The 26550-nt window shown below is 38.9% G+C and overlaps 1 protein-coding gene across 3 annotated transcripts; it reads left to right on the top strand.

The window, feature by feature from the left end:
• The first annotated feature begins 4126 nt into the window (after positions 1–4126).
• Positions 4127–23676, top strand: LOC144083455 (large neutral amino acids transporter small subunit 4-like). Of its 3 annotated transcripts, none has more exons than XM_077611324.1 (15): positions 4127–4327; positions 6477–6699; positions 10005–10224; positions 10289–10344; positions 10437–10513; positions 16806–16898; positions 17127–17260; positions 17642–17853; positions 19385–19528; positions 19759–19776; positions 20011–20137; positions 20230–20362; positions 20898–20971; positions 21296–21419; positions 21510–23676. In XM_077611324.1, the coding sequence occupies exons 2-15, from the start codon at positions 6540–6542 to the stop codon at positions 21669–21671; spliced, it is 1734 nt and encodes a 577-aa protein (XP_077467450.1). In that variant the 5' UTR covers positions 4127–4327; positions 6477–6539; the 3' UTR covers positions 21672–23676. The 3 variants fall into 3 exon arrangements, with proteins under 3 accessions (XP_077467450.1, XP_077467452.1, XP_077467451.1); XM_077611325.1 differs by lacking the exon at positions 4127–4327 and adding an exon at positions 4994–5178; XM_077611326.1 differs by lacking the exon at positions 19759–19776.
• Positions 23677–26550: the final 2874 nt, after the last annotated feature.

Below are 26550 nucleotides of genomic sequence, written 5' to 3'. Positions count from 1 at the left end.
CGTTTGTGTTTATTTGTATAATCTATTTAGGAACACGACCAAGCAAACAGTGACAGACGAAAGGGGTCATTTTGGTGTAAATCCGGGTGGTTCATCTTTTATAATTTTTTCCTGCTTTTATTTCTTTAAATTCTCTCGTTATAGTCGTTTAAAGAGTCTGAGTGCATGTGGGCAAATGGTTTAGGTATGTTGAACAACTCCAAAGACAGACATGTTAAAATTTGAGAGGCAGACATACTACTGAACTGACTATCATTCAGCTCAATTGAGCTGAGGATGAAGGACAAACTGCATTAACTGTAAGCATGTAAACCACATGGAATCTGTAAAAGTATCAGCGAGGTGTGGGGAAGGAGCATGAGGATGAGCGCAACGTCAGACAGCTTTTACTTACCTTATTCGCCTTTCCCTTTACTAATGTGTTCTTCGTGAAGATGTTTCAGCGTTGCGTACCATACCGGACGACGCTGGGGTCTTCTCTGTCTTTCCACAGCTTTATTTGGTGGGCCTCATCTCGACTTTGTACAACCTGACTGGTCTATGAAGCTAGTTAGTGTCAGGCAAGCCGCCAATGTTGTCTTAAGGTGAGCTTACATTTTACACCTGTTTTGTCTCTCGCAGAGACAAAATCTCATGATTTAATTCATTCAAATGTTGGGTTTGATACTAGAAAGCTAACTGCAGATGAAATGGACGCTAAGAAATCATTTTTAGGTTGGGTTTGAGTTGAGTTGGCGTTGTTTTGGTCAGGTTTCGTTCGTTGTAGCTGTCAACGGAGTGAGTTGTTCTATGTTTGTAAATTGTACTAAGTGGTTAACAAGCATCTCGCCAGAATTTATTGTTAATACAATTGGCTAATTTTCATTTTATTTGGTGCATTGTTTTAGTCATTGTTAAATGATCATGTTTTCAGACTTTTTAAATTCTGATAACTGAGTCCAGCACCGTACGGAAAAAAAAACATGCATCTGGTTAATATTGTGGTTTAGCCGCCTGACTTGTGGCTGCTTTTATTCACTCCTTGATGGTAAAAGGTTGTTTTTTTCTGCCTGCCCTATAAGTGATTGGCGACCAGTCATGATTGTACAGTTAGTTAAAAAAAAAAAACCTGCAATCACCTGGTATTAACTCCCTGCAACAATTAAAATGGATAAACAGTGTAGAAAGTAGGCGTAACAACGATATACCTTTTTTCCTCCATCCTGATGCCCTTAAAATAGCATGTCAGTCAAAATATAATCAATCTATTCATAACAGCAGCTTCTATTATGTCACCTTTATGTGTCAAATCTAAAGTACAGTTGCCTGCAATAAGGCTGGAATTTAATGCTCAGTTTTCGAGGATTTCCAATAGGGTTAAAACGGCTGTTTTTGCAGACTTCACTCTGAGGCGGGTGCAATATGCTTAGACTGCTGCTTCACTTATATGCCAAAGAACCCTTTGATTTATTATCATTATCTGTTGTATAATTTTGAACATCTTGTGTTTGTTTGATGTTGATTTTATTTGAAGTGAGGAGGAAGAATTGTACAGTTTGCTTTCCGTTTTTATGGGATGTCCGAGCCAAGTTTATAATGTTAAACATTTTGGGACAAAGCATTTGCAATAGTTAAATGTGCCTTGTAGCAAAGCAATATTAAGAGACTTACTTTAAGAGCCATAACTTCTCGTCTAGTTAAGCCTGCCAGAACAAAGATTAATTTTTGTTTCATTCCTTTGCCAAAAAAACTGTATAACAGCTTTATTGATACCAATCCTAAGATTTTTTTTTGAACATACATCCACTTTTTGCCAACTCTAATTATTGTATCATCCAAACCAATGTACGATTATGCAAGCACACTAAGAAACTTGTGATTCTAAACATGTGTTGAATAAATTTGACACGTTGTACTGTTAAAAAAAAATCGGAAATTGTGTGAAATTGATTTTTTATTAGTTTTTTCTCCCCTCCAAAATTACATACAGCGCCCACTGAAAATAGTTGATTCTCCAGTGGATACCACAAGAATTCTAGATCTCCCTCTCCATTTCTTACAGCGCCTTGTGATTTTATTATGGCAATTATTGACAGCATGTGAAATGAGTGACTCCAAATCAAAATGCTTCTTACTTTTTAGTACGTGGATTAAGAGGGGAAATTTGACAATACTGTCATCGCAGCATCACAGTCAAGAATTTCTGGGTTCAAATCTTTGCTCGGTTTCTCCTCTGAGGTTTGTCATGTTTCTGTTCTTTGAATACTCCAGCAAAATGTCCATTTTTGATTGGTATGAGGGTAATTTATTTGACCTTCCCAATGACAAGCGACCATTCCCAGGTACTATAACAATTTGATGTATAATATTACAAATAATAGTTCCTAAATAAAATATTGAAATTATTTAGTGCATTTGTGGCCAATACTAATAACTTTATGAATTCTGACATCAAAATGCTGTTTTTAATTCTAATAAATAAAATGTAGGGGCTTGAAAACTTTGTTCAAACAAAAAATGTTTTTGTCACAGTTAACATTTCTAGCACTTAAATGAACTTAGATTGCTTAAATTAAGTCTCATGCACAAATGATATTATTTTTTTAAATTTCCCTTTCAAATAAAATTGTATTAATTTATACTAATATTATATTTAGAACTAGTGCAACTACATTCTGTGGGCATCAGGCCACATTTGTATGCCAAATAATAATATCATCTCCTACATGACCCAAAATGTGATGACCTCAAAGAGTCGTAATGGGATTAATTTTATCTTTTTGAATAAGCAAAAATATCCACTTGCCCTAAAAACATTTGAGAATCACGTGATTGTGCAATATGAAATTGAATACTATATCATTCACTCATTTTAGATGACTGCAAATATTGAAAAATATATCGTGAATATGAATACACCAAACGAAACTAATAGGAAAAAACGTTTGTGCCGCGCTAAGTGAACATAATCGAACAGGTTGAAATATTTTCAACAAAACTGCAGTTTGAAGGTCGAACTCTGTTCGCTGGTTTACAATGGGGGTCGATATAATTGCGTCCGCTAGGTGTCGCACCATCGGTTTTGGAAGGGAGACTTGGCAAGTCGTTTGCATTCACAGGGTTCTTAGAAGTACAACTTCGGTGTGACATTTCGAGTTAAACGTGAGTCCATTTCCAGCACGTGGACAGGCAAGTGTCCGTGTATTTAGCTCACACATGGACAAATGGTTTGCCAAAACTCCGCGCCACCTGGAAGTCCGAACTGAGAATGATGTCTAATAAAAAGTCTATGAATACACTTAAACCTATTTAGGCACTTATTTGACCACAATTGACAGCGCAGGACGTCTAACACATTCGGCCTAGGATCAGTCAAAGCAAATTAGACGTCCTGCGCCGTCCATTGTACTGAAAGATTAGCCTTCTTAGTTCATATTAATTGGACGTCTATCAATGTCAGTGACAGGTAAATTTTATTATCAAAAAAATGTTAACATTTTATTTTAAATAGTATTCATTCCTAAAAATGTAAAAATACAAAATGTAGATTTTTAATTATACATTTATAATTCAGATTAAACGCACACACAACATAGGCATCCTATTTTAGGTCGTCTGCTCCCACTTTATGCGCTATTATTGCCATAAATGTGATGTCCAAGAATATGGACGTCAGGTCCGTGTTTAAAAAATATATATATATTTATATATATTTTTTAAAAGTATTTACCAACCCTATAAAAGTTTGATATCAGTTTTTGTCAATTTGTCACCATCAAAATGGACACAAACAAACAAGGCAAAACAGTCCGTTTTAATTTTGTTGCCATGTTCAATTGAAATGACCATCATTTTCTAAATTCTGATATATTATCATGCGAAAGCGTGTCAACATTCAACATTATTGTCTGCCTTGCGTTTCTGGTTATTACATAGTAATCACGTTGAAATGAAGTATTGTCAATAAGAAGTGTATAGTTTTAAAAAACACTGTCCATCAGCTATCAAGTGATGTTTACGTACTCAAAAATCTTATTCTGGCAACACTAACGCTCCAGTTGAGAAACAAAGCACGTGGAGGAGTGATGCTCTCTGATTGGCTGAGGTCTGCCTATTAGCCCAGCCGTCAGCCAATGGGAACGCAACGTTGTTTGTGCATCGCCTCTGCGGCCGCTATAAAATGTCGTCAATGACAAGGCAATGGAGAAAGTCACTAAAAGAAGGACCACGCAAGTCCTACGTGACAACTTGGAACTCAAGCGACTTGTCGAAGGACAACTTGACGTGAAAAGACGAGCCAGACTGAACGACGTGTCCTCTCTCGGTCCCTGAAGACGCGCATACTCAGGTGAGTTGATGATGCTCTGACTCATGCACGCCGCATCTTTCTCTAGCGAAGAGGCTGGAACGGAGTTGTGCTATTTTAATTAACTATCTTCTTATATACACCGCCATGACAGTAACTATAACGCATACGAATGATTTTTCCTATGCAATGAAGGTCACACTACCTTTTTTTGCATGGCATTGTTAAGTCTTCATATCTCCCGACAATCAATTATATTTCCTCCTGCTGCATGGATTAAAAGTATAATTTATTATTTAATGTTTCACTATATTTCATGATTAGTTTTGTTCGGCTACATTAGGGTACTTTTGTTGTAGTACTGATATTGTTCCGAACACCTGAGCGCTACTTTGTGATGCACTGGTGTGTCAAGTGACTCGGGAACACGATGTCCAAATCCGGATAATATAAATGTGTCGACATAAAAGTTAGCATCGTGTAAAAAGAACAATAAATATTTACTTTGTTAGGATTCATATATGATGTCTCTTTTTCTCTTGTGTTTTTTTAAACAAATTCACACAAACTGCATTGCATGTTTTTAAAATACTTGGAATCGGATAGAGAACGCTTTGTTTTATTTTGTAAGCGGAAGTGTAATTACTAGACTTTTTAAAGCGAAGTCGCGAAGACGCAAATATTGTATAGCCTGTAAGGAGGGGGGTTACAGGCTTTCCAGTTCAGACCAGTTTTGTCGTTCTGACTTTGCCTTTATTGTCAGTGATGATGTTGTTGCTAAACCTTAAAACGATCTTATCGTAGAGCCGAGACATCACTTGGTCGTTTGTGTAGACTGATTTATATTAGATTTATGAAAAACAAAAAAAGGATGGTACAACATGTGCTAATTCGTGAGTCGACACTTTTCATTCTGTCTTGTTAAGTACATGAAAACATTTTAGAGCCCGAGAGCTTAAATGCATCCGATACTGGATATGGTGAGATTATATTTGCAATCCTGATTATCTCGTTTAGACGCAGACAACGTCCTTGTAACGGTGTTTACGTTGTGTACTTTTAATACATGTGATGAAAAGGTGTCCATTTCAAGGCAAGCACCCGAATAAATATCTCGCGCCGCGCTGGTTCGAACCGGATGAAGCTGGTGTTGCATTCAAGGACTAACGGTATTTTGACCATCAACACGAAAAGGTTCTCTAACATGGACATGGTCCAGCCAGAACACATAAGCGTGCATGTTAAAAAAATATTTTGACGTTAAATGTCTTTATTTAACTAATATTTTAAATACTGTTGTTGTTGGGATGACAAATTGGCCACCCAAAGTCAACAATATTAAACTATATTTTACAAACTTATTATAAACTCAAAAAATTGGATTTGGAGGATTCAAGTGTTGCATTTCAGATGATTTTGCACATAGGTAAAATATGCTCTCAAAGTGTATGTATAAATATATTTAAAAAAAATACTCTTTAATCATTAAGTACCGCATCCTCACGTGCAGATGCCCCGTTTCCTATGTCAGTACGAGCCAATTGTCGAAGAGCTCTTCCCTAATGCACCAATCAGATGTCTACCGGGGCGGGGGACGTCTGCTTGCGTGCATGGACGGGTGTACACGCCCACAGGGCTCAGCTGTGTTTTGTTATCCGCACATCAGAAGGACAAAGGCACTAAGATGAGTCATGACCATTTTCACAAAGCACCTCTAATGTTCAAATCCAGCAGCCTCTTAGAACAAACTGTACAGATTTCTGTTCTCAAGGTGGTGACACCTTTCCTCGAGTACTCATACAGGCTATGCAGATATTTCCTTTTGACAATACTGTTATGTGTTAAGATGGGCAGCAAGACAGTACTAATGTCTCCTTTAGAATAAAGTTTGGTCATCACCTCCTTTACGGTGTCCTTTTGGCAGTCCGAGACAGAGATAGCGTTCGTCACCACTCGGGTGATGTCTCTTTTTAGCTCTTGCTGCTGCCTCCTCCCCAGCAGACAGTGAAATAAAACAGGGACACCATGGCGCCATAAAAGGTTCTGACTCCAAGGACCTCAAGAGTGAAGGCAATTACGGCCTTGTAAAAATTATTTGTCCAATTCTGTAAAGGCGGGAATTATTGTTTGTAGTGATGGATCTTTTTTTATTGGGGATTTTAACTTTGTTTTCCCATGTCTTTACATTCAGGCACATCTAGCCTCCTGTTCACCTCTCCTGGCAGACAATTGAAGCATCCCTCCCTCAGCTACGATGGCTCCTACCTTGGCCACGGCCTTCGCCCGCCGTTGGTGGATGGCGGTGACGGCCGTCATTGAGAACCTGCTTTTCTCTGCCGTGCTGCTTGGTTGGGGATCGCTACTCATCATGCTCAAGTCAGAGGGATTCTATTCCTACATGTGCAAACGACCAGGTATGTCTAGTTTTGTGCAAACTTGCCCATATTCTTTTACTTAATAAACAGAAGTATTCAGTCTTAGTCGAAAACCTTTTAAGCGTGTTATAAATTGGAAATAACCCAATTATTTCTGGAACATCTGCCTCAAAAGTCATAAAAATTTGGGCCTTCGAATTATCATGAGTTATGCAGTGAAACCAAGTTTGATCTTAAGTGTTTACAGATCTTTTTGCAGCTCAGTTTTTTCCATGCAGATCCTCCTATAGCAGTGTTTCCCAACCTTTTTTGAGCGGTGGCTCACTTTTTGCATTGAAAAAATCTCAAGGGAAACCACCATCTGAAAATCTTTTAATTTAAAGCTATGTCGCCTATATTAACAATAGTTATTGTCATCAAAGTTTCATCAGCAGGAATCACATAAACTTCCAAAATTATTCCAAAAAATTGCGTATTTTTATGACTTTTCGCCATATATGACTTAAATCTCCCAATATTACGCAAAAAAAATGTGCTCACAGACTTTACGTTGCCAAAAGTTGATGTCCTAGAAACCAAACAACATCTGGTTCATGTTTGAGAAAAACAAGCAACAAAATGACTGTTTCACAATTTGAATCTTGCAATAGTATAATCTATAAATTTTAGCGTTTATGATTTTAACCTTGTAATAGTTCAATTTTAATCTTGTATTTATATTATTTTTTCTCTGAATCATTGTATGACTTTCCTAAAGGTCTTAGATTGATGAATAGTTTGTTAAAGTGGCTCTTTTACTGAGTCACTGGATTAAAGCATACACAATAAATCAATGGTCATTTCTGGGCAGAAAGTAGTTGATATGAAAAAGTTGTGGATTTTTTGGAGGAGGGCAGAACAACTTTTATGACCAGGCTCAAAATTGCATAGCTTGTGCACGTGCTCTAACACTAAAAGTACAGATCAGATTAGCCTGGCAGATTCTTTCCTCAGCCCACTATGGTCACATGTTGGAGGGGAGAACTCCTTAATAAAAAAAAAAGAAGTGTTTGCTATTCTTTGTCCTGTGCAGAAATGTACGTCAGATAAAGCAAGTCGACAACAGTGAATCATCGTCAGCAGATATTTGTGAGACGCTTGCTTTGCCAACTAGTTAATAACTACGTATAGTGATGCTGAATAAGGCCTTTCATTAGAGCAATCATATTTTACTCTCTTTGTAGGGTAAGTGATGAAAGCCATGGTGGGAGCTTCATTTATTCATATGGATTGGACATGAGAAATTGCATGTGATTGTTATCATAGCGTAAAAATCTCATCAGTGGGGTTGAGTTAACCTTTGTGATGGATTGGGGAAAAAAGCTTGCTTTTAATTGGATTTAAAGTGTTTTCTCTAGGTCCTGTCTTGCCTATTTGACATCTTCTGCAGGCTTTAATCAGCTGTTGTATAGTAGACTAAATAATTAGGTCAGGATAAACGACCACGTTTATCTTTAGCAACACTAAAGTCAATCTCGCCATTTAGATGAAACCGTAGCTTCTTGTCTGACTTCGGCTTTAACTAAATGCTGACTCCTGTCTGTTAGTCCCAAAGGGGTGTGGAAGTCGCTAAAGTATCACGTTCCCATTGAAACTATTCATTGTTTGCGCGGTCTGAACGTCTTTCAATTCCATAGCATTTGCACAACAATGGCTAGATTCTCAGTAACAAACCTTCAATTTGAACGATAGTAACTCTCTGCAGTTGTATTTTTATTGGAGTCACGTGTAAAGGATGTATGGGCAGTAAAGGTGGGAGCTGGAATTTCCTTTTAATGGCTTAGAAACTCCCTTAAACGATCTCAAGTTGACACACTCCAGAAAGTGTCTTTGCAATTCTCTGTGTGTGTTCAGGGCTATGCGTCCAATGATTTATTGTAGTCACTTGAGTATTCAGCTGCCTTTGAGGGCAAAAGGCTCTCTGCATGGTGATGCTTTGAGTCGACACTTGACATTCACGCAGCGGAGGGTATCGCACACATGTTTTTACCCTCAGCCTGTCCAAATATTACATGAAAGGTGTTCTAACAATAGATGCAAATTTAACGGAAATAGCTTTTTGGCGAGTCAGCATTTTTTTTAATTGTGTCTCTCCGATTGAGGATTGAATTAACAGCGTTTTTTTGTTCATTTCAGATTAATATGCACGTTAGTCGGTAATATTCGTAGTGTTCTGTATCAAAGTGTAAAACGTAGTTGGCAGAAGCTCAAATTAGATCAATTTTATGATTTTTTTTTTGAAGTTTTTTAGGGGCAAAACAAGTAAATGGTAAAAGTCCAACCCTTTAAATACTTAGTTAGACCTTACTTAAGTAGTTTGGACAACACCGCCTTGATAAACTGCCTACGTGCCAACATGGTTCTTTTGAAGGCCAAGGTTGAGTTAAAACAAATTACAATTTCCAATTCTGTTTAGATAAATTAGTTAAGTATGGCCCACAAACTTCATCATGCAAGTCAATTCAACTAATTTAACCAAATTCACAATATAAATACACAATACTTAAAACAACACATTACTCAAGATAACTTAATATATTAGTATATGTATAGAAGTCATGTCTACTTAAAATCTTTAAATTGAGCAACTCTAACATAAAGTTTTATTTTTTACAGTGTAGTAACTGCAAGCAGCATTGAAATATAGACAATAATTTCTCACATTTCTAAAAAGCAATTGTTAACGTCATTGAAGACTTTTTTTTAAAGAATTAGAAGTTCAGAGGTATAATTTCTTTTGCTTTGAATATTATGGACCGCATAGCTGAAGAAAACATTTGGTCGACAAAGTTGTTTATACCCCTTTGCTTCATGGTGTTAAACGTGCAATATGCCGAGTCCTTCTGTTTTGTTTTTCTGACAGTTTGAGTCCAAACAGAACAAGGTGAATGGGTTGTTTTCCTGCGTCAGCCCTCACTGGTTGGTGCATCAGTCCGTTGATGCGGTCCACTAGGACAGATGAACAAAAATAGAATGCACATGTTGAGTGTTGATCCTGCTACTGAGAAGCAGGCGGGGAGTGTTCTTCCACAGTGCAGAGATTCACCATTCCGGGAGCTTGTTGACTCTCACTTGTTGTTTTGCCCACTGCATGTTGACGTAACCGTTGACTTACAGGGCTTTTAATTTTTTTTTTTTTATCAGCGACATCTCTCAAGGGAGGGAGGCAGGATGCTTTTATAGACATGGTTCCATAATAATGATAAAAATAGATAACGTTTTTTGGGGTTTTCACAAACAACCAGCACAACAGTGATGAAGTATTCACATTTTTCTATCAAATTTCTTGTTTTCCCTCCACGAAGACAACAACAGCTCCAACGTCAGTCTCTCCAACACATCCAACATGGTGGCCCCTGATGGTGAGGAGTACCTGGAGATGAATGGCTGGCAAATCTGCAAGGACCAAGACGAGATGCTGAACTTAGCCTTCACTGTGGGCTCCTTCTTGTTATCTGCTATCACCCTGCCCATGGGGATCGTCATGGACAAATACGGACCGCGGAAACTACGACTTCTGGGCAGGTGAGTTGGACTCGACGCAAGTGTTTCTATATGACATCAACACCTATTGCTTTTTTGTTTCTAGTGCCTGCTTTGCCTTCTCGTGCCTCCTCATTGCCTATGGAGCCAGCGATCCCAACAGTACGTCCAAAAACTCATACAGCATATACCTATATTTGACTTGTATCTACTATGGTAACACTTCACCTGTCTGTCATTATTTTTTCCTTTAGATCTGTCCATCTTGATTTTCTTTGCCTTGGCCATGAATGGATTCGGAGGAATGTGCATGACCTTTACCTCTCTCACGGTAAGAGCACAGCTATGATTATCTTTTTAAAGACTGACATAAAAATGTAAACAAGATTGGTCAGGTCACAACGTGGACAAAAATGGCCCCAAAACAACAGACGTAAAAATGCCTTGTTCTTCTTTAGAAAAGGAAAGAGATAACCAATGAATGCCAACAATTTGACATAATTTTGACTAATTGTCCAAGATCAACAGAAAAAATAACTTGTCACCAATTTTTGAGATATAGATACACTCCCTCTCTCACCCGCCATTAAAGTTTAGATGCTCATTTCATATTCATCTCTTACTGAAGCATTAAGCAATCACTCAGTCCCCCGGTTTGGAGAAATGTCCAATTAGATGTGCAGTGGAACCCACATCCCAAATGTATTAATCCAGGGGTGTCAGACTCGGGTTGTTTCGCGGGCCGCGTTAACGTCAACTCGATTTCATGTGGGCCAGACCATTTTAGATATAATATTTAGATTTTTTTAAATAAATGGATTAAAAGAACTGGATTAAAAGCCCTGAATATTCAGTTTTACAATGTTATTTTAGCTTTTTTAATATATTTTTAGATTTTACAAAATGATTTCTGAACTAAAAACACAGAAAAAAATGATTAAAAAATTACAATTATTGATTTAAAAAGGGGAAAATCAGGAAATTTAATATACATCTATACTCTTCATTTTAATTTGATCCTAAAACAGAAAGACGGCACTCATGATTTACTTTCCCGGGCCACACAAAATGATGCGGCGGGCCAGATTTGGCCCCCTGGCCGCCACTTTGACACGTGTATTAATCGATATTCTAAAAACAGTGATCTCGATTAATTGTAATTAATTGCACTGCTTTTCACTCAACATTTTGTTCCAACAATATACTGCAGAAAGAACATAACATCCGAGTTAAACCATTAGTAAAAACTCCACAAACTTTTGGCAACACTTTACATGCCAATGTTGCAGATAAATCACAAAAGACCCTTTTGATTTGGGTGCAAGATGCCCGTATGTTTTATATAGGTTGAAGCTTTTTAGGGAGCTCTGTATAAAGCAGAAAAAAGGGAGTGAATCAGAAAAGCAAGTGTGGTTCAGGGTGAGCTCATCGGCGAGATAAAAGTGCTGCATCACAGGAGCGGCCATGTGAGAGCCGAATAGAAAGAAGCAAGTCTAATCTATTATTCACTGCTACTCGGCTGCTGTCTGCAAGTCAAAAAAAAGACCTTCGGCTCATGAATATTTCATCACAAAAAGAGTACATACTGTACTTTACAGCAGTGTGTGTTGGAACGGCCAGCAGTCTGTGCACACGATACAGATTAGCACGCGCACGGGGGGGGCTTGCACAGTCCCAGCACAAACCTCGCTGCTGAAATAAACAGGAAGCCACCATAAGGGAAGTAAGGGAGTGTGTATGTATACGTCGCCCCACCCACTGTTCGCCCTCTGTTGAGGTTGCTGTGCAAGTTCTGACCCCCCCCTTTACTTGTACCAGTCTTTAGTCGGAGGTTGTTTGGTTCGTCTCGGGTTTCAAGCGGGCCTTTTTGCTTCAGACTGTCAAAACTGCGTGCAATACAATTAGCGGTTTGGACATGTGTTTTTAAACAATAGCTCAAACTTTTAGCCGTTTAAGTTACAGATCCCCACGGCTTATGTTTTTATGATGCTCCCTTCTCAAATACATGTAAAAATTGTTCCAAGAAAGATGGGAGTGAAAACAAGGGTGAAAAGAAGCAAACCCCCGCCCCCCCATAAAAAAACATGTTCTACATGTTTTTTGTTGTTGTTTCTCCTTCCTCATCTGAAGTTCTTCATTCACTTTGTTTACCTATGTGCAACTCTTGATTTACCTGAGAGACCTTTGAGTACGAAAAGTACCTTTAAATGCTTTACGAAACTCCCCCGTATTCTCTTTTGGCACGTGTTGGAACCTCTTAAACTTCCTGAGTTTGTTTTATCAACTCTGAGGCATTTTTCTTCGTATTTCTTTGGACTTCAGGTCGCAAATTTTTCATTGTTGGCTTAGCCTGTGACTTCTACTCAGGGGCCATTTATATACTTTGTTTTTTTGTTTTTTTCAACATTGACTGGCAAATGATGGACACTAAGCGTGCTCTCAACGTAGTTATTTGTGTTGTTTTCGGTATATCTGAATAACTTTCAACATTTCAAATTAACAATAAATGTGTCTAAAGATTAACAGACACCAATTTAGCCTGTTGCTCTTCATTTTATTTTTACTATAATAGTTTTTTTCTTGGTTTATCCAAAAAGTGTACACTTAAATATCAACTTATATATTTTTTCTTCTTCATTGTGCATTTTTTTTGGCTGGTTCGACTTGTACTGAGGTGCAACTAATACGATCACTATTCAAATGATCTTCCCTTTGGGCATGTGCCATTACCTAGTTGAAAGGAGGAATTGCAGCGTGAGTGAGAACAGCTGTTTTTTTTTCATTGCTGCCCAGCCTAGATTAAAGGACAGTGCCTGCTGCAAATGTGCGTGGTCATTTGAAATTGCCCTGGCCAGATAGAGCAGCAGTCACTGATATGAGCCTCATGGAGATGAGACTTGGTGGATAAGTGCTACTTTGGCAAGTAATGCCACACCACACCATTGGTTGTGGCTTTGCGCTGGCTGCCAAACTGGAGGGGCTCTGAATCGCACTCGTGGATGTCCCTTTCCTTCTAAGGAGAAGAACTCTCTCGCAATGGGATCGGCCTAAATCATATCACCGCTCAAACATTAGACTCCCCATTGGAGTGAAACGTGATGTCGGGGCGATTGCCAGTCTGCTGGTGTTTGCTGATCTTTCGGCTCAGCTGACTGCACTTTATGACGGATGGAACAAAGACGAATGTTGTGCGTCAGGCTCGGACCGGTCAGAGCTGGTTCTCGATGGCGCGTTGGCAAGCAGCAGAGTTTCCACTGGCTGCAGCAAAGTGTCTTCCTTTTTTCATTTCCCTCTTTCCCCCCAAAAGGCCTTGCTCCTTGTTTCCTGTTTCAAGCTGCCTGCTGCATTGACAGGCGTTTGGTCATTTCGCCATCGCTCTTTTGTGATGCGCATGATGCATTTTCAAAGCTCAGCACGCATTCTTTCCCATCGTTGCAAAACGATTGCTGACGTTTGCAGATTGAAGGGAAATTTGTAACTAGACACCAATTCAAATCTTGCACAATCTATTTCGTTCCAAAACGAGAGTGGCTTAGGCTGTGTATAGTATTATTCAATGCTTCATGTTTGGAAGGACAATTTTGCTTCAACTTTTAATCAATTTTAGTGTGTGGTCTGCAACAACAAATCATATAATTCATTGACTTCTTTTTTTGGATACGCCAAAAGTAGATTGTTTTCATTTTTTAAAATATTCTGATAAGGCAAGTAGTATTTTTTTCAAAAGGTTTCCACTGGTATCTTTGGAAACAGCTGTGATTTAACATTTTGAGTACAGGCCATTTATATTTTTTTGCAATCACAATGGCCCTTATTAGGAAACTAACAATTATGTGCCAGCGATTAAAATGCGCATGACACCACCGTTCTAAAGTGTATACTTTAATAGGCCATTGAAGGTAATTGTGAAGTCCATGTCGTCACTTATCTTTTAATTAAATGTCTAAATGTCATTTAAGTTTGGTAGTGGCCCAAGAGGATTTTTTTAAGAGAACCCAGAGACATAAAATGACCTTTAATTCGTTAGTGCACTGATTTTTTGCGTCCTTTTGCATTTTTGGTATTATCCTAATAACCTGCTGTAAGTATTATGATTTTTGATGGACTAGATTAGCTAGATTATTGTTTGCTGTTGCCAAGGATAACATCAAATGTAGCTTTGATGTTTAAACAGATTAAAAAAACAAACCTTTGGGTTAAATACCTGTGTGGCAGGGTGAACTCTTTATGACACTCCATGTCCATCTGCACATGACACTAACCAAACCCAGCCATCGGAGCGTGCATGTGACTTTTTGGGAACTAATATAGATCTTACATGGCTATCCAAACATTGAGTCCATCAATGTGTAAGCTTCCACTCTCTGCTTGGATACACTGTGACCACAGAGCTAACAAAAGAGCTATTCAGGGAAGGTGTAACGACAATACTAGGTGGGTTAGCAGCGCCGGTTATCTGTTCTGTCATCGTTTGCATGTCAGATGCACATTCTAGCATTCATTTGTGCTCTAGATCACAATTAATCTAGACAATCAGTAAATTGTTACTCAACAACATTTTGGCCAGTTCATTGCAATAGGCATTCTTGTGTTTGCTACAAAACCATGATTTGAGTTCATCCTGTGTCTGTCCATTTGTTTATTCTGCAATCTCGTGTGCGGTCGATTGGTCGCCGGTCTTTTGGTCGCGGTCTTTTGGTCGCCCGGACCGCGACAATGGGCGACCAAAAGACCGGCGACAAAACAAGGTAAAACAACACGGTCTACGCATCAATAAAAGCCAATAATGGCCATGAGCAGTTTCACTGAGCCGACGTCTGAGTGTATATGAGTTTGTGTGTACATGCGTTGTCCCTTTAAGAAGCGACGTTAGTCAGGGTCTTAACAAGTTCTCCAGCAAAAAACAATAAAAGTCCGGGAAATTTGGTGCTTTTCTTTAGCCTAATAATTACTAGGGCATTAAGTATGACTAAATAGTAATTCACAGTTTGTATTTAGGGAATTTGAGCAACAATTTTAAATGGTAATTATCAATAACCTTCCGGGCCACCAAAAGACCGGCGACCAATCGACCGTGTACCCTGCAATCTATAGCTCGACATATTATAACTCCATCCTTTGGTTTAAGATGGGAATTTGGAAATGGTTTGTGTCAGCACCCGACTATGAATTACTCCCCCACCCCAATGAGAACTGGGCGCCTTCTCGTTTCATTTACTGCCCGTAAACGAGATGGGGTGGCAAACAACTCTTGTCACGCGTCACAAGGAGTGGAATCCAGTCTGTACATGCTGCAACACAACCCCCTTATTTTTTTTCATTGCTCAGGCTGGTCACTCATGTGATTTTGTTGTTTTCACCCACTTCACAGAAATTAAAGCCGGTTGCAACAGGATTTGGTTCAATTGAAAAAAACTTGTCGCCCAAGTTTGTTTTATATTTTGGCATCTTGAGTTTCAATGAGATATTTTACTCTTATATGCCACTAATTAAACTTTAAAGTATTAGGCTAGGGGTTTGTTATCTTTGCTACCTAATAGATGTTTTTTTTTTTAATTAATCAATTGACCAATGATTAAAATATCATTGTATGTCCCCTTTAAAATCCCCTAAACTGTGATGATGACCTAAGCAACTCATAATAAAATGATGGCAACATTTTCTTCCCACATCCTGAACAATGTGTCTTAAATTGTGCAATAAGTAGTATGGACTGCGCCGCAGACTGTATCGAAATGTGACAAAGGGAGGAATTAAGGAAGCAAGACTGCCTTCGTGGTCATATCAGACCATTTTGAAATGACGCTATTGTGCTAACCTCCTCAAACACCCTAAGAAATCTGTTTGTGTGGCTCTTCACAAACCAGGCCAAAGGTTTTGTATCTTATCCCCTGGTTGTTCCCCAATTTATTTATTTTAAAGATTCCACTACAGAGCCATTAACACAATGAAAATTGTATAAATCGTCAGAGTAATCTTTGGAGTGTTGTGATAAACTAAAATAATATTCTAAGGCAATGAAAGAATGAGTTTTTTTGCCAATAGCTTTGCTATTTATGAACGGCAAGGGTCCTTGAAACAAGTGCATGTGGCTACCTGTCCCACTGCCTTATAGGCAACAAACTGGAATGTGTTCCCCCTTCAGACACTTGTTTTGACTTTAGTCAAGAGTGTTGTTTATTTTCAAGCATATTTGAAGTAAGGACTGTGTGCAAAAGGGCATTATGCAAGAGCAAGACCTAGTCTCTCTGTAGTGATATAAAGGCTGACAGAAAACGTTGCTAAAAATTATTGCTCAACACAGCAGATACTTCATGAGGATGTGCCTTCTACTGATAAATGATGTTAAGCAGCAGGACAAGTTTACTGCTCTTTTTATGAGTTTGTGTTTCCTGAGGAAAGCGAAAAGTTAGTCGGTCTCATACCAGTAAGACCAAAAATCCTACATATACTATAGGATAACTAAAAATCAGAAATGACGCTCTTGTGATAGAAAGCTCTATTATTTTGTTTCCCATTTGAATTTAAATTGTTATTAGTGGATCAATTATACTGCACTTTTATTTATACGTTTTCCTCACACTTACAATAATATTTTCTGCTTGTTCTTGTTTATTCGGCAGCTTCCCAACATGTTCGGAGACCTCAGATCGACCTTCATCGCCTTGATGATTGGCTCTTATGCCTCCTCGGCTGTTACTTTCCCCGGCATTAAGGTAACTAAGGCTATTAATGAAGTTCTAATGCAATCACATTTCCAAAGTAATACATTTCAGTTATTGACATCCAGTCCTTTTTGGAGTGGGAGGGGTTTTAATATAATCATCACTACCACATAATCTGTGAATACAATACATACATATTCAGATAGACCTGGAATGGCACACCTTGTTTTGGTTGATGTAAGTGTATGATTAATGCTTGTTTTTTTCCCCTTCATTCAGGTGATCTATGATCTAGGCGCTACCTTCATCTCGATCTTGCTGGTTTGGGCTGCTTGCGCTGGCCTGGTTTTCCTCAACTGCTTCATCAACTGGCCTCTAGAACCCTTCCCAGGCCCAGAGGACATGGACTTCACGTAAGAAACATGACACACCCTTATGCAAAAGCACATTTGTGACCCCAGCTGTCGTCTAAAAGACATTTTATGAGATGAATGGCCTGATTCGAAACTCTCTGAACATGTCCATGTCAGAACAGATTAGGGTCTAGTTGCTATGCTTTTGGAAAGCAGCTATTATGATCATTTTACAGCGGTTATTCATATTTGAACGTCTATAGGGTCTGTGTTGCATCTGCCCATTTAATCTCAGTGCAACTCTGTCAAGGCCCAAAAAACAGGAAAGAGTCTAAAACTATAAAATCCACCTTGATCCATTGTCTCATTTAGCTGTTCCTGGAGATTTATCTCCCTGATACAATTATATTTAACATTATCTCATTGGTACAAATCCCACAGAGTGAAGATAAAGTTCAGCTGGCTTGGATTTGACCACAAGATCACAGGGAAGCAGTTTTACAGGCAGGTGACCACCGTTGGGCGCCGGCTGAGTGTAAGCAACTCAGCAAAGCAACAGTACCAGCCGTCCAAAGACCTGGCTTCTCAAGATGCTAGCAAGATGTGCCTGTCTACTGTGGACCTGCAAGTCACCTGCAAGCCCCAAAAACAAGGTAAGTCTAAAATTGCGGATGTGGTTAAAAAAAAACTCCAGCACTGTGAATTATTAGTGGTTAGCATGTATGCCGTAACTCTTTATAAGACACTCATTTAAATACCATGGAATGATTTATAAATAAGGGTTGTTTATTTTAATTTATTAATATGAATACACAATTGTAAAGGATAAAAAAAATCATTTATATGAATAATAGCCCACAATAAAAATTGTGATGAAAGAAATATTCGAAAACCATCAGGTTCATTGAAGACTTTAAATTACCTTTAGGTTTGAGAGTGTGGATGCTTTTATAAGCATCCTCTGATTAATTGGTGACTAGTCAAGGGTGTACTTCGCCACACTTGGGCTCAACACCAGCTCATTTGTAACCCAAATGATGCCCAGCATGATAGAAAAGAGCTGTATTTAAAGAAACATTTAATGGTTAAAAAAAGTCATTTTTGTATAAACTCCAAAGACGCCATTTTAGACTATTTTGAAATTGCCAAGTGGCTACTGCATTGACGAGAGGCGCTTGCAGCTCAACAACAAAAGTGCTCCTTGTCTTCTGACTTTTCATTCAGTCGCGCAACAATCCATTTAATTGTGGTGTGGCCTTTACCAACATTCTAAAATCCATCTAGGAGAATATGCACACGCACAAATCAAATTCAGATCTATGAATACGTTCTGTCTGCTGTGTGTAAACACACTGGACAAAAGCTTTCAGATATTCTACAGTCAGAGGACGTGATATGTTCTTTACAAAAAGTAATTGTTATGTGCATACAAACAAAAGCATAAAAATGTACACAAAGTAGTATGACAATTTCAACTCAGAATAAAACACTTGATCCATAGTTGTCCACTTTTGATGCTGCCATAGAGACCTTTTGTATACACAAAACAGAGGAGCTCTTTAAGTGCAACAGTACAAAATTGCCTATAATAGTTTCTTAATAGTTCACCATGCTTTTTTAAATGATATTTCTGACTTTTATTTTGAAATGTCATAGTATTAACTGGGATTGACAATGATAGATGCCTAATTCAGTTAAACTGGGAGGACTGACATCTTTCCATTCCATTGACGTACAATTCATTTCGAGTTACAAGTTGACAGACTAGTCACCAATTAATCAGAGGACGCTTATAAAAGCATCCACACAAAATGGATTGGACATCTAGCACCATCAGTGACAGCCAAAGAGTATATGACATACCTGTCAACCTCTGCCGATAACTGCCCTTATAAATGATTATGATTCCCCTTACAAACCCCCCAAAAAACTTACAAACACTGTACGAGTCGTACGGTGTTTGTAAGGTTTTTTGGGGGTTTGTAAGGGGAATCATAATTATTTATAAGGGCAGTTATCGGCAGAGGTTGACAGGTATGTTATGAGTTCTCTATAAGGGTTAAGATGTAAAGTGAGATTATTTTGGAAAGCATGTATCCTGAGTTAGGAGTGTAGATATTAGCAGATATAAAAAAAAATGACAGAGATGAGATCTGACGCGTCCTCTGTCGTTTTCCTGCGCAGCTCAGTCATTCATGAGGAGTGTGTTGAGCCCCATCTTTCTCCTGAGCGTCATCACCATGTGTGTCACCCAACTGCGCCTCATCTTCTACATGGGAGCCATGAACACCATCCTGGAGTCACTGACGGAAGGAGACCTCAGCACGGGTGCGTACGCACTCATGTTTTCACCTAGCTTGACGGTGCTGCTGACTAACTCCTTAAATGTCTTGCGCTGGATGTTCAAATAACTTTCCGTGGCCTGTGCTAACGCCTAACAATCTTCTCTCTCAGGCAGCTAGACTGTTGCTTCTGGTTAACCCCCCCCTCATTGTTTGCTCTTCTGTCCGTCTCTTGCTTTTGTCATCTTGTCCTGTCGTGCTGCCTTCCTGTTGCAGTGGAAAGGATGCAAGTGGGTAAGAAACTTCCAGCCAACCATTACAAAAACCTAACACTAGTGCTTTTCACTTCCCTGCCTCAGCCAACTAAATGCTGTGAAAGCACGTCTAACTAAAAAAAAACATGTGATCATACCTTAAAAGCCATGAGAGCTCTTTTCCAGTCAAATGTTGAATACTTTGAGGTGCTTGGAATGGTTTAAGACCATTACACTGTTATAACTTTGTACGCCTCTGTTGTCTATCTCTCAGTCAGCACATACACATCCATCTTCGGTGTACTTCAACTGTTGTGTCTGGCGACCTCCCCGGTTATTGGCTACGTTATGGACTGGAAACTGAAAGAATGCGAGGATGAAAATGACAAGAGTATTGTGAGGTGAGATATAATGGAGGCATCTTATTTTTTTTGACACTCTTTGATAGTTTTGTGGAAATCAAAATCAAACTTGCCTCAATCTACACCATCAGGGAGCCCGGCCAGCCTCGTCGACAAGACAAAAAGATTCAGAAGATAATCAACTCTACACGGGCCTTCATTTTCACCAACTTACTCCTGGTGTGCTTTGGGGTCACTTGCATCATGCCTAGCCTTCCTCTACAGGTAAGAAAGACAAACACGTGTTAAATAGAATTGTTTTTGTCATTTCCCGCAGACATGCTCGCCTGAAAATGTTGTAAACTTTTAACTGGGGACACAAGATGGGCTGTAAATGCTTAACTTTACTTTTTCATGTTGACCAGCTGCTACTATAATTTGGTTCATGGAACATATGTTCTGCACGTAACAAAGATGGATAGATCGCTTGGTAGTTATATAGTGACATCGAGTGGATTAAACGTGTCATTACAGACAGGAGGACATTTTTACAATGCATACAAAATAGTAAAGAGTTAAGTTTTTGAATACATTTACATGTCCTAAAATGACATTTTAAAAAAGCCTTTTAAAAGTTTTTGAAATACCGAATAAATACTGGCCAGTGTTTGAAAAGTCACTGCTAAGCCTAAAACTCCTCCCACCCTACAAGGATCCACATTTTTCTTAGGTTTTTATGGATTAAATAATCTCCTGCATGGAAACTGTTTCAACAACTGACCTGATGTTAACGGAAAATTGGTCTTTTCTTTGTTTTTAGATTTTGTCTTTCATCCTGCATACAATTGTCAGAGGATTCATCCACTCTGCAGTTGGAGGCCTCTATGCTGCTGTGTAAGTGAATGATATCTTACATCAATAACCCCAATGTCCACAATTTGGATTCTGGAATCAATCATTTTATTAGAGTAAAAAATCACAGAAAAAAAAATTGTTGATATATCACCAAAATATTGTTGTCGATTTGCAAAAAAGACCAAAATAAGATGAACCTTTTGTAAATTGACATATCATCAGAGTTTAAAAAAGGGGATTCCTATTGGCCCTTTTAATCAAATGATCTGTGATTAGTGGAAAACAAGGAAATACAGACAGGAATCAATTTTTTGACCAAAAAACAAAAACAAAACTATTTTATTCTTCTTTCTTTCCCTACAGATATCCGTCCTCTCAATTTGGCAGCCTGACAGGCATGCAGTCTCTGATCAGCGCTCTATTTGCCCTACTCCAGCAGCCTTTATTCATGGCCATGGTGGGACCCCTGGAGGGAGACCCCTTATGGGTAAGCAAACCAACCCATGGACATGAAGAAGCGGTCTCATCGTGCTCCTCAGCAGTCAATGTTGACAGCATCACCCTTGTGTATTTTCAGGTGAATGTGGGCCTTTTGGCGCTGAGCATGCTGGGATTCTGCCTGCCCGTCTACCTGCTGTGTCACAGCCGACACCTTCAGCGTCTCAGGGACGAGCGCGACGACGACCCAAAGATCTTCGTCAAGATGGAAAACGCCAACAAGATCGAGGCCTTCGTCTAGATCGAGCGAGGGGCTCTCGGAAGAGCGTGACTTTCACAAACTTGATGAACCGAACTAAAGAAAATGAGAAAAGACTAAGGAGCAGGCGAAGAGGTCACACGCCTCTCGTAGGAACTCCATAACAGTGTCAACGGCCGGAACATGGGCACGTTCACACATGCAGTCTTTACTGCCTCACTGTGTTTTTTTGCATCATGGCACAGCTTCACATCACTTGTCCACTGAGAAACTAACTGGATACGGAAAAGCACATGCCAACACGCATGTCATTTCAAATTTCCTGTCGGCACAAATGGGGTAAAACAAGAAGACAACCCTTTCCAGCACATTTTTATTCAAGCACACCCAAAGGAGGGACTCCGGCAGAAAAAAAAAATGGGGGTTTTGAGCTGCCCCCCCAAAAAGTACAACCATGAAGACTTCAGCTTGGGGACTAGTGTGCTTGTGTATAATAACATCAACGAGTGAGTCCAATTTCTGGTGTAACGTCAAGTGATGACATCATCTTTTTTTGGACTTGAACTCGAGGGCATTCAGAAGAAACCACGGACAGCGTATCGGTAGCAAATCAGTGTTGAAAATACATCAAGTCACACCGACGTCAACGGCACCGAAGACGGTTGACTTCCCTCGTCCGTGTGCTTGTCCCCACATTTATATCCCAAGTGTTTGCTCTGTCTTCGATATTCTTTGGCAGAATATTGTCCAATCATTGTGGCTAACGTATGTCACATTTATGGCCAATTTAGGAAAAAGATACAGAGTGTAAAAGTTGGCGCACCAAGTCCTTTAGTTGTGCGGCTTAGCTGTAGCAATAAGTGCCTCTGTGAGATGCCAGATTAGCACGAGTATAGATGTTTACGAATGAAATGCAGCACGCCGTCCTTCCTTTTCACTGGTTTTGACGTAACGTCTCTTTTTATAAAGAGGACGCCTATCATACTGAATTGACAGTAAGGGAAATCCTGACAATAAAATCTGAATCAAAGCAATCGACTGCGAAAGGATGGCTACAAATGCATTCTGATGACAATCCAAAGAAGAATTATATCTGGCATGAACTCACAGAGGCACTTGGAAAAAAATGGCCATCACCCTAAGAGTGCCTCTGTGGATGTACTGCAAATGACGGGAGAAGTGAGAAAGGAAAAGGCGCCTTTTTATTTTAGCTTCCGTCCGTCTTTCTGTCCGTCCCTTAAAATGTCTTGCGACGACTGAGCTGAGAGACGAGCCTCGGGCCCATTAGATGCTCCCCATGGATGACTTGGAAACGAATGGCACGCGATGCACTTTAGACCCCCCAGAATGGACCTCAGTTGCGTATTTTTTGAATAGTTTTAGCTTGTGTATGTGGCAAGAACAATGCTCGGCTGCTGGCTAGTGGTGCATGTTACAGAAGAATCAAGTTCAAATCAATGCGGGAACAGGAAGACTGACTTATTTTTATACACGGCAATAAGAGAATATATTTCATAGCACGATCGATTTCTTGGATTTGTGTGCGGCATTGGGTTTATGTGCAGGGCACAATACGAGTCTGGTCTCTCAGCTCAAGAATGGCCTTCATGACTACATGGAGGGCTTTGTTGGTAGATGCATGCCAACCTGCTTTAATTTTAGTGACTATATTTCCGTGACAATAATTCAGAATTTTCAACATGCCTGGGTGCTATAGTTCTTTGAATGTGACTATTGGCATCATTTTGTAATTTGAATGCTATCACAGCAGCGTAACTTTGATTTTCTTTTCATGTTAATATATAGCCATTTGATATTTTGTTGTTTTGTACAGGCCAGACACAACTTGTGTCTGCTCTAGTTTTTCTTTGTTTTTGTACATCTATTATGCCGATTTGATTCACAAAACAAGCTTTGTGTTGTTCCAATATTGTTTGAAAAGACATTTCCCACAATTAGTGTGTTTTACTTGTATTGTGACATTGTGGCACTACATTATCATAGACAAACTCTTATGTTTTGAAAGAGAACTTTTTCATTGTACAAATACTGCGTCTGGTCTTGATTCCATCACGTATCGCTGGTCTTGTGTGATTCTAGTCTTGACAGATGGACTGATATATATATATATATATATTTTGAAAATATATATATTCATATGTATATATATAAACTATTTTATGGCTATAAAACCTTTACTGCACCTACAGCTGCGACACATAAAAAAGCATTAATAATAACCTGGGTGGTCCTGTGGATGAGTGGTTAGCACGTCGGCCTCACAGCGGAGACATGGGTTCAAATCCAGCTCGGTCCAAATGTGTGGAGTTTGCATGTTCTCTCGGGGCCTGGGTGGGTTTTCTCTGGGTGCTTCGGTGACAGGCTGATTGGACACTCTAAATTGCCCCGGGGTATGAGTGTGAGCGTGAATGGTTGTCTGCTGTTATTTGGGCACTATGTGGTGAAAGCTTTAAATCTCATTATATTTGTATAATGACAATAAAAGCAATCAATTCAATTCAAAATGGTCTCCTTGTGCCCTGCGATCGGCTGGACACCAATTCAGGGTGTCCCCCGCCTCTGGCCCGAAGTCAGCTGGAAAAGGCTCCAGCACCCCCCGCGACCCTAGTGAGGATGAAGCGGTTCAGAAAATGAAATGAGACAATGAAGCATTCTTTGTGTTTCAAATGTTAATCTTTTAATGGACTAATAAGGCCTGGAATAAAGGTGAGTTGATGTAAAATACTAAGTGAAAATGTTACTCAATATTTGGTCAAATGAGTGTACTGACACATACTGTTTTGTAGCCTCAAGAGCACAACAATCACGACTACTACGTCATCGAATTGGGAGGACGAACCACCTCGTCTAGCGCGGTAAGCAAGCCACCATCTTTTCCACATTCAATATGGTGGAACATGGGCGTGGTTACGCCGATTCTCGACGCAAGTGTATTAATTCAGCACATGCGCAGTCTCTCGCCCTTTGAAACAGCCTTTCTAGGTTGACAGACGACAAGCACGCCAACGAGGTCAGTAGAGCAATTCACTAGCCTAAATGCGTTTTTATCACGCTATCGGGAGACTTTTCAGCAATCAATTGAGCCCAAAATGCCAACAAATCTCTTAGTTTAATGCCAGGTTTAACACATCGTCGACAATTTAAGTTTGGGCTTCTTTTCCCCACGAACTCTGTGCCGTATGTGACTAGTTAGCTTAGCATTAGCGTCACGAAGATGCTTCCCATTTGACTTAAAAAGTATGCTGTCCGTTTTCTCCGTTATTGAGTCGTGTTGAAAGACTTTTAATGTAATCAAACAAAACCGAGACATCAACGGACAGTTTGCTGGATAAAGGCTCACTCAAAAATCCCCACCGGCTGTGTGCCGTATACTGGTGCCAAAGCGGCAGCCCGGGGGCCAAATCTGGCCCGCCGGGTCATTTTGTGCGGCCCGAGAAAGTAAATCATGAGTGTTGACTTTCTGTTAGGATCAAATTCAAATGAAGATTATACATTTATATTAGATTTCCTCATTTTCCCCTTTTTAAATCAATAATTGTATTTTTTTAATCCATTTTTCCTTTTTGTGTTTTTAGTTAAAAAAGCATTCAGTAAAATCTAAAAATAAATATATTTAAAAAATTCTGTTTTCCATGCTAATATTGAACATCTTCCCAAAAATATTTTATTTCCTTTTGAAATGAAAAACAAATTATTAGAAGATATTTTCCCTCATGAAGAAAAAAAAGCTCAAACGAACATTTTTTTAGATCTAAAAAAACGGAATATTTAGGGATTTTGATAGTTTTTTTAAAATCCAATTTAAATAGAAAAAATATCAAAATATTATTTCAAAAATGGTCCGGCCCAACGTGAAATCGAGTTGACGTTATTGCGACCCGCGAACCAACCCGAGTTTGACACCCTTGTCCTAGCTGTTAACGTCAGTCTGTATATTTAATCGCCTTATCTGGATAGGAAAAATAGCACTTGGCACTCGCTAATTAATTTTCATTCTTTATTTTGATCGTTTATTAATTTTCTTGTAAGATTTCTCTATCCCGTAATTGTTTGGCAACCCCCAAATACCTTGATTAAATCAAGTTTTCCCTGTTTAGCATCAAGCTAAAACTACTTCCCCAAAAAACTAAGCCTATCTGTTGAATCTTCAGGCTCTATATATGCTAACTTATGCTTTTTTGTGTGCAAGTTTTCCCTGTTTAGCACCAAGATGCAGCTCTTCTAGCACTCTTGAGGTTATAGAAGAGTCTTGGCCAGATCAAGGTAAAAATACAACAACAACAAAAAAGTTGAATCTCCATTTTCTAACTTTTGCATGCAACAGGCCTGAGAGATCTTCCTCGCAAGTTGCCCACTTGAATCATATGGTCTCTGTACTTCTGAAATCCAAATTAAATAAAAGGCTAAATCATCATGGTGATGTTTCACTGGCCATTCATTTCCACAGCTTTTTGACTAAATCTTTAAGGTAAGAAGGATCTCTGTTAATGTTGGAGCAGGAATTTTAAGTATTTGCTCCCCCAATTTTTTCAAATTTTATAAGTGTATTTACCCCATTTTTTTTAGTATTATTCCCCCAGTTTTTTAATTTTTCTTCTAAGTGTTTCTTCCTTCAGCTTTTTTTCTAATTTTGTTTGTTCCCCCAGCTTTTTTTCTAATTTTATTTTCAAAGTGTTTTACAAAAATTAATTGTAAGTGTAAAATTGTTTGTGAACCTTTAACTAAAATGTCTTGTCTTATATCTACAGGTGGACAAACAAGAAATAGACTGCCTGAACCAATCAACACTTCAATGTATTGTCAACTAAGTATGCTAAAGTTAAAATGTCTACCTGTAAATAAAGTTTTTTAATTTGTATTGTTACTTGCATTTTTTGTTAGATAAAGACAAACACATGAA

The sequence above is a fragment of the Stigmatopora argus genome, chromosome 10, assembly GCF_051989625.1.
Source record: "Stigmatopora argus isolate UIUO_Sarg chromosome 10, RoL_Sarg_1.0, whole genome shotgun sequence".
NCBI classification, from domain to species: Eukaryota; Metazoa; Chordata; class Actinopteri; order Syngnathiformes; family Syngnathidae; genus Stigmatopora; species Stigmatopora argus.
This window is presented reverse-complemented; position numbering and strand designations above follow the sequence as displayed.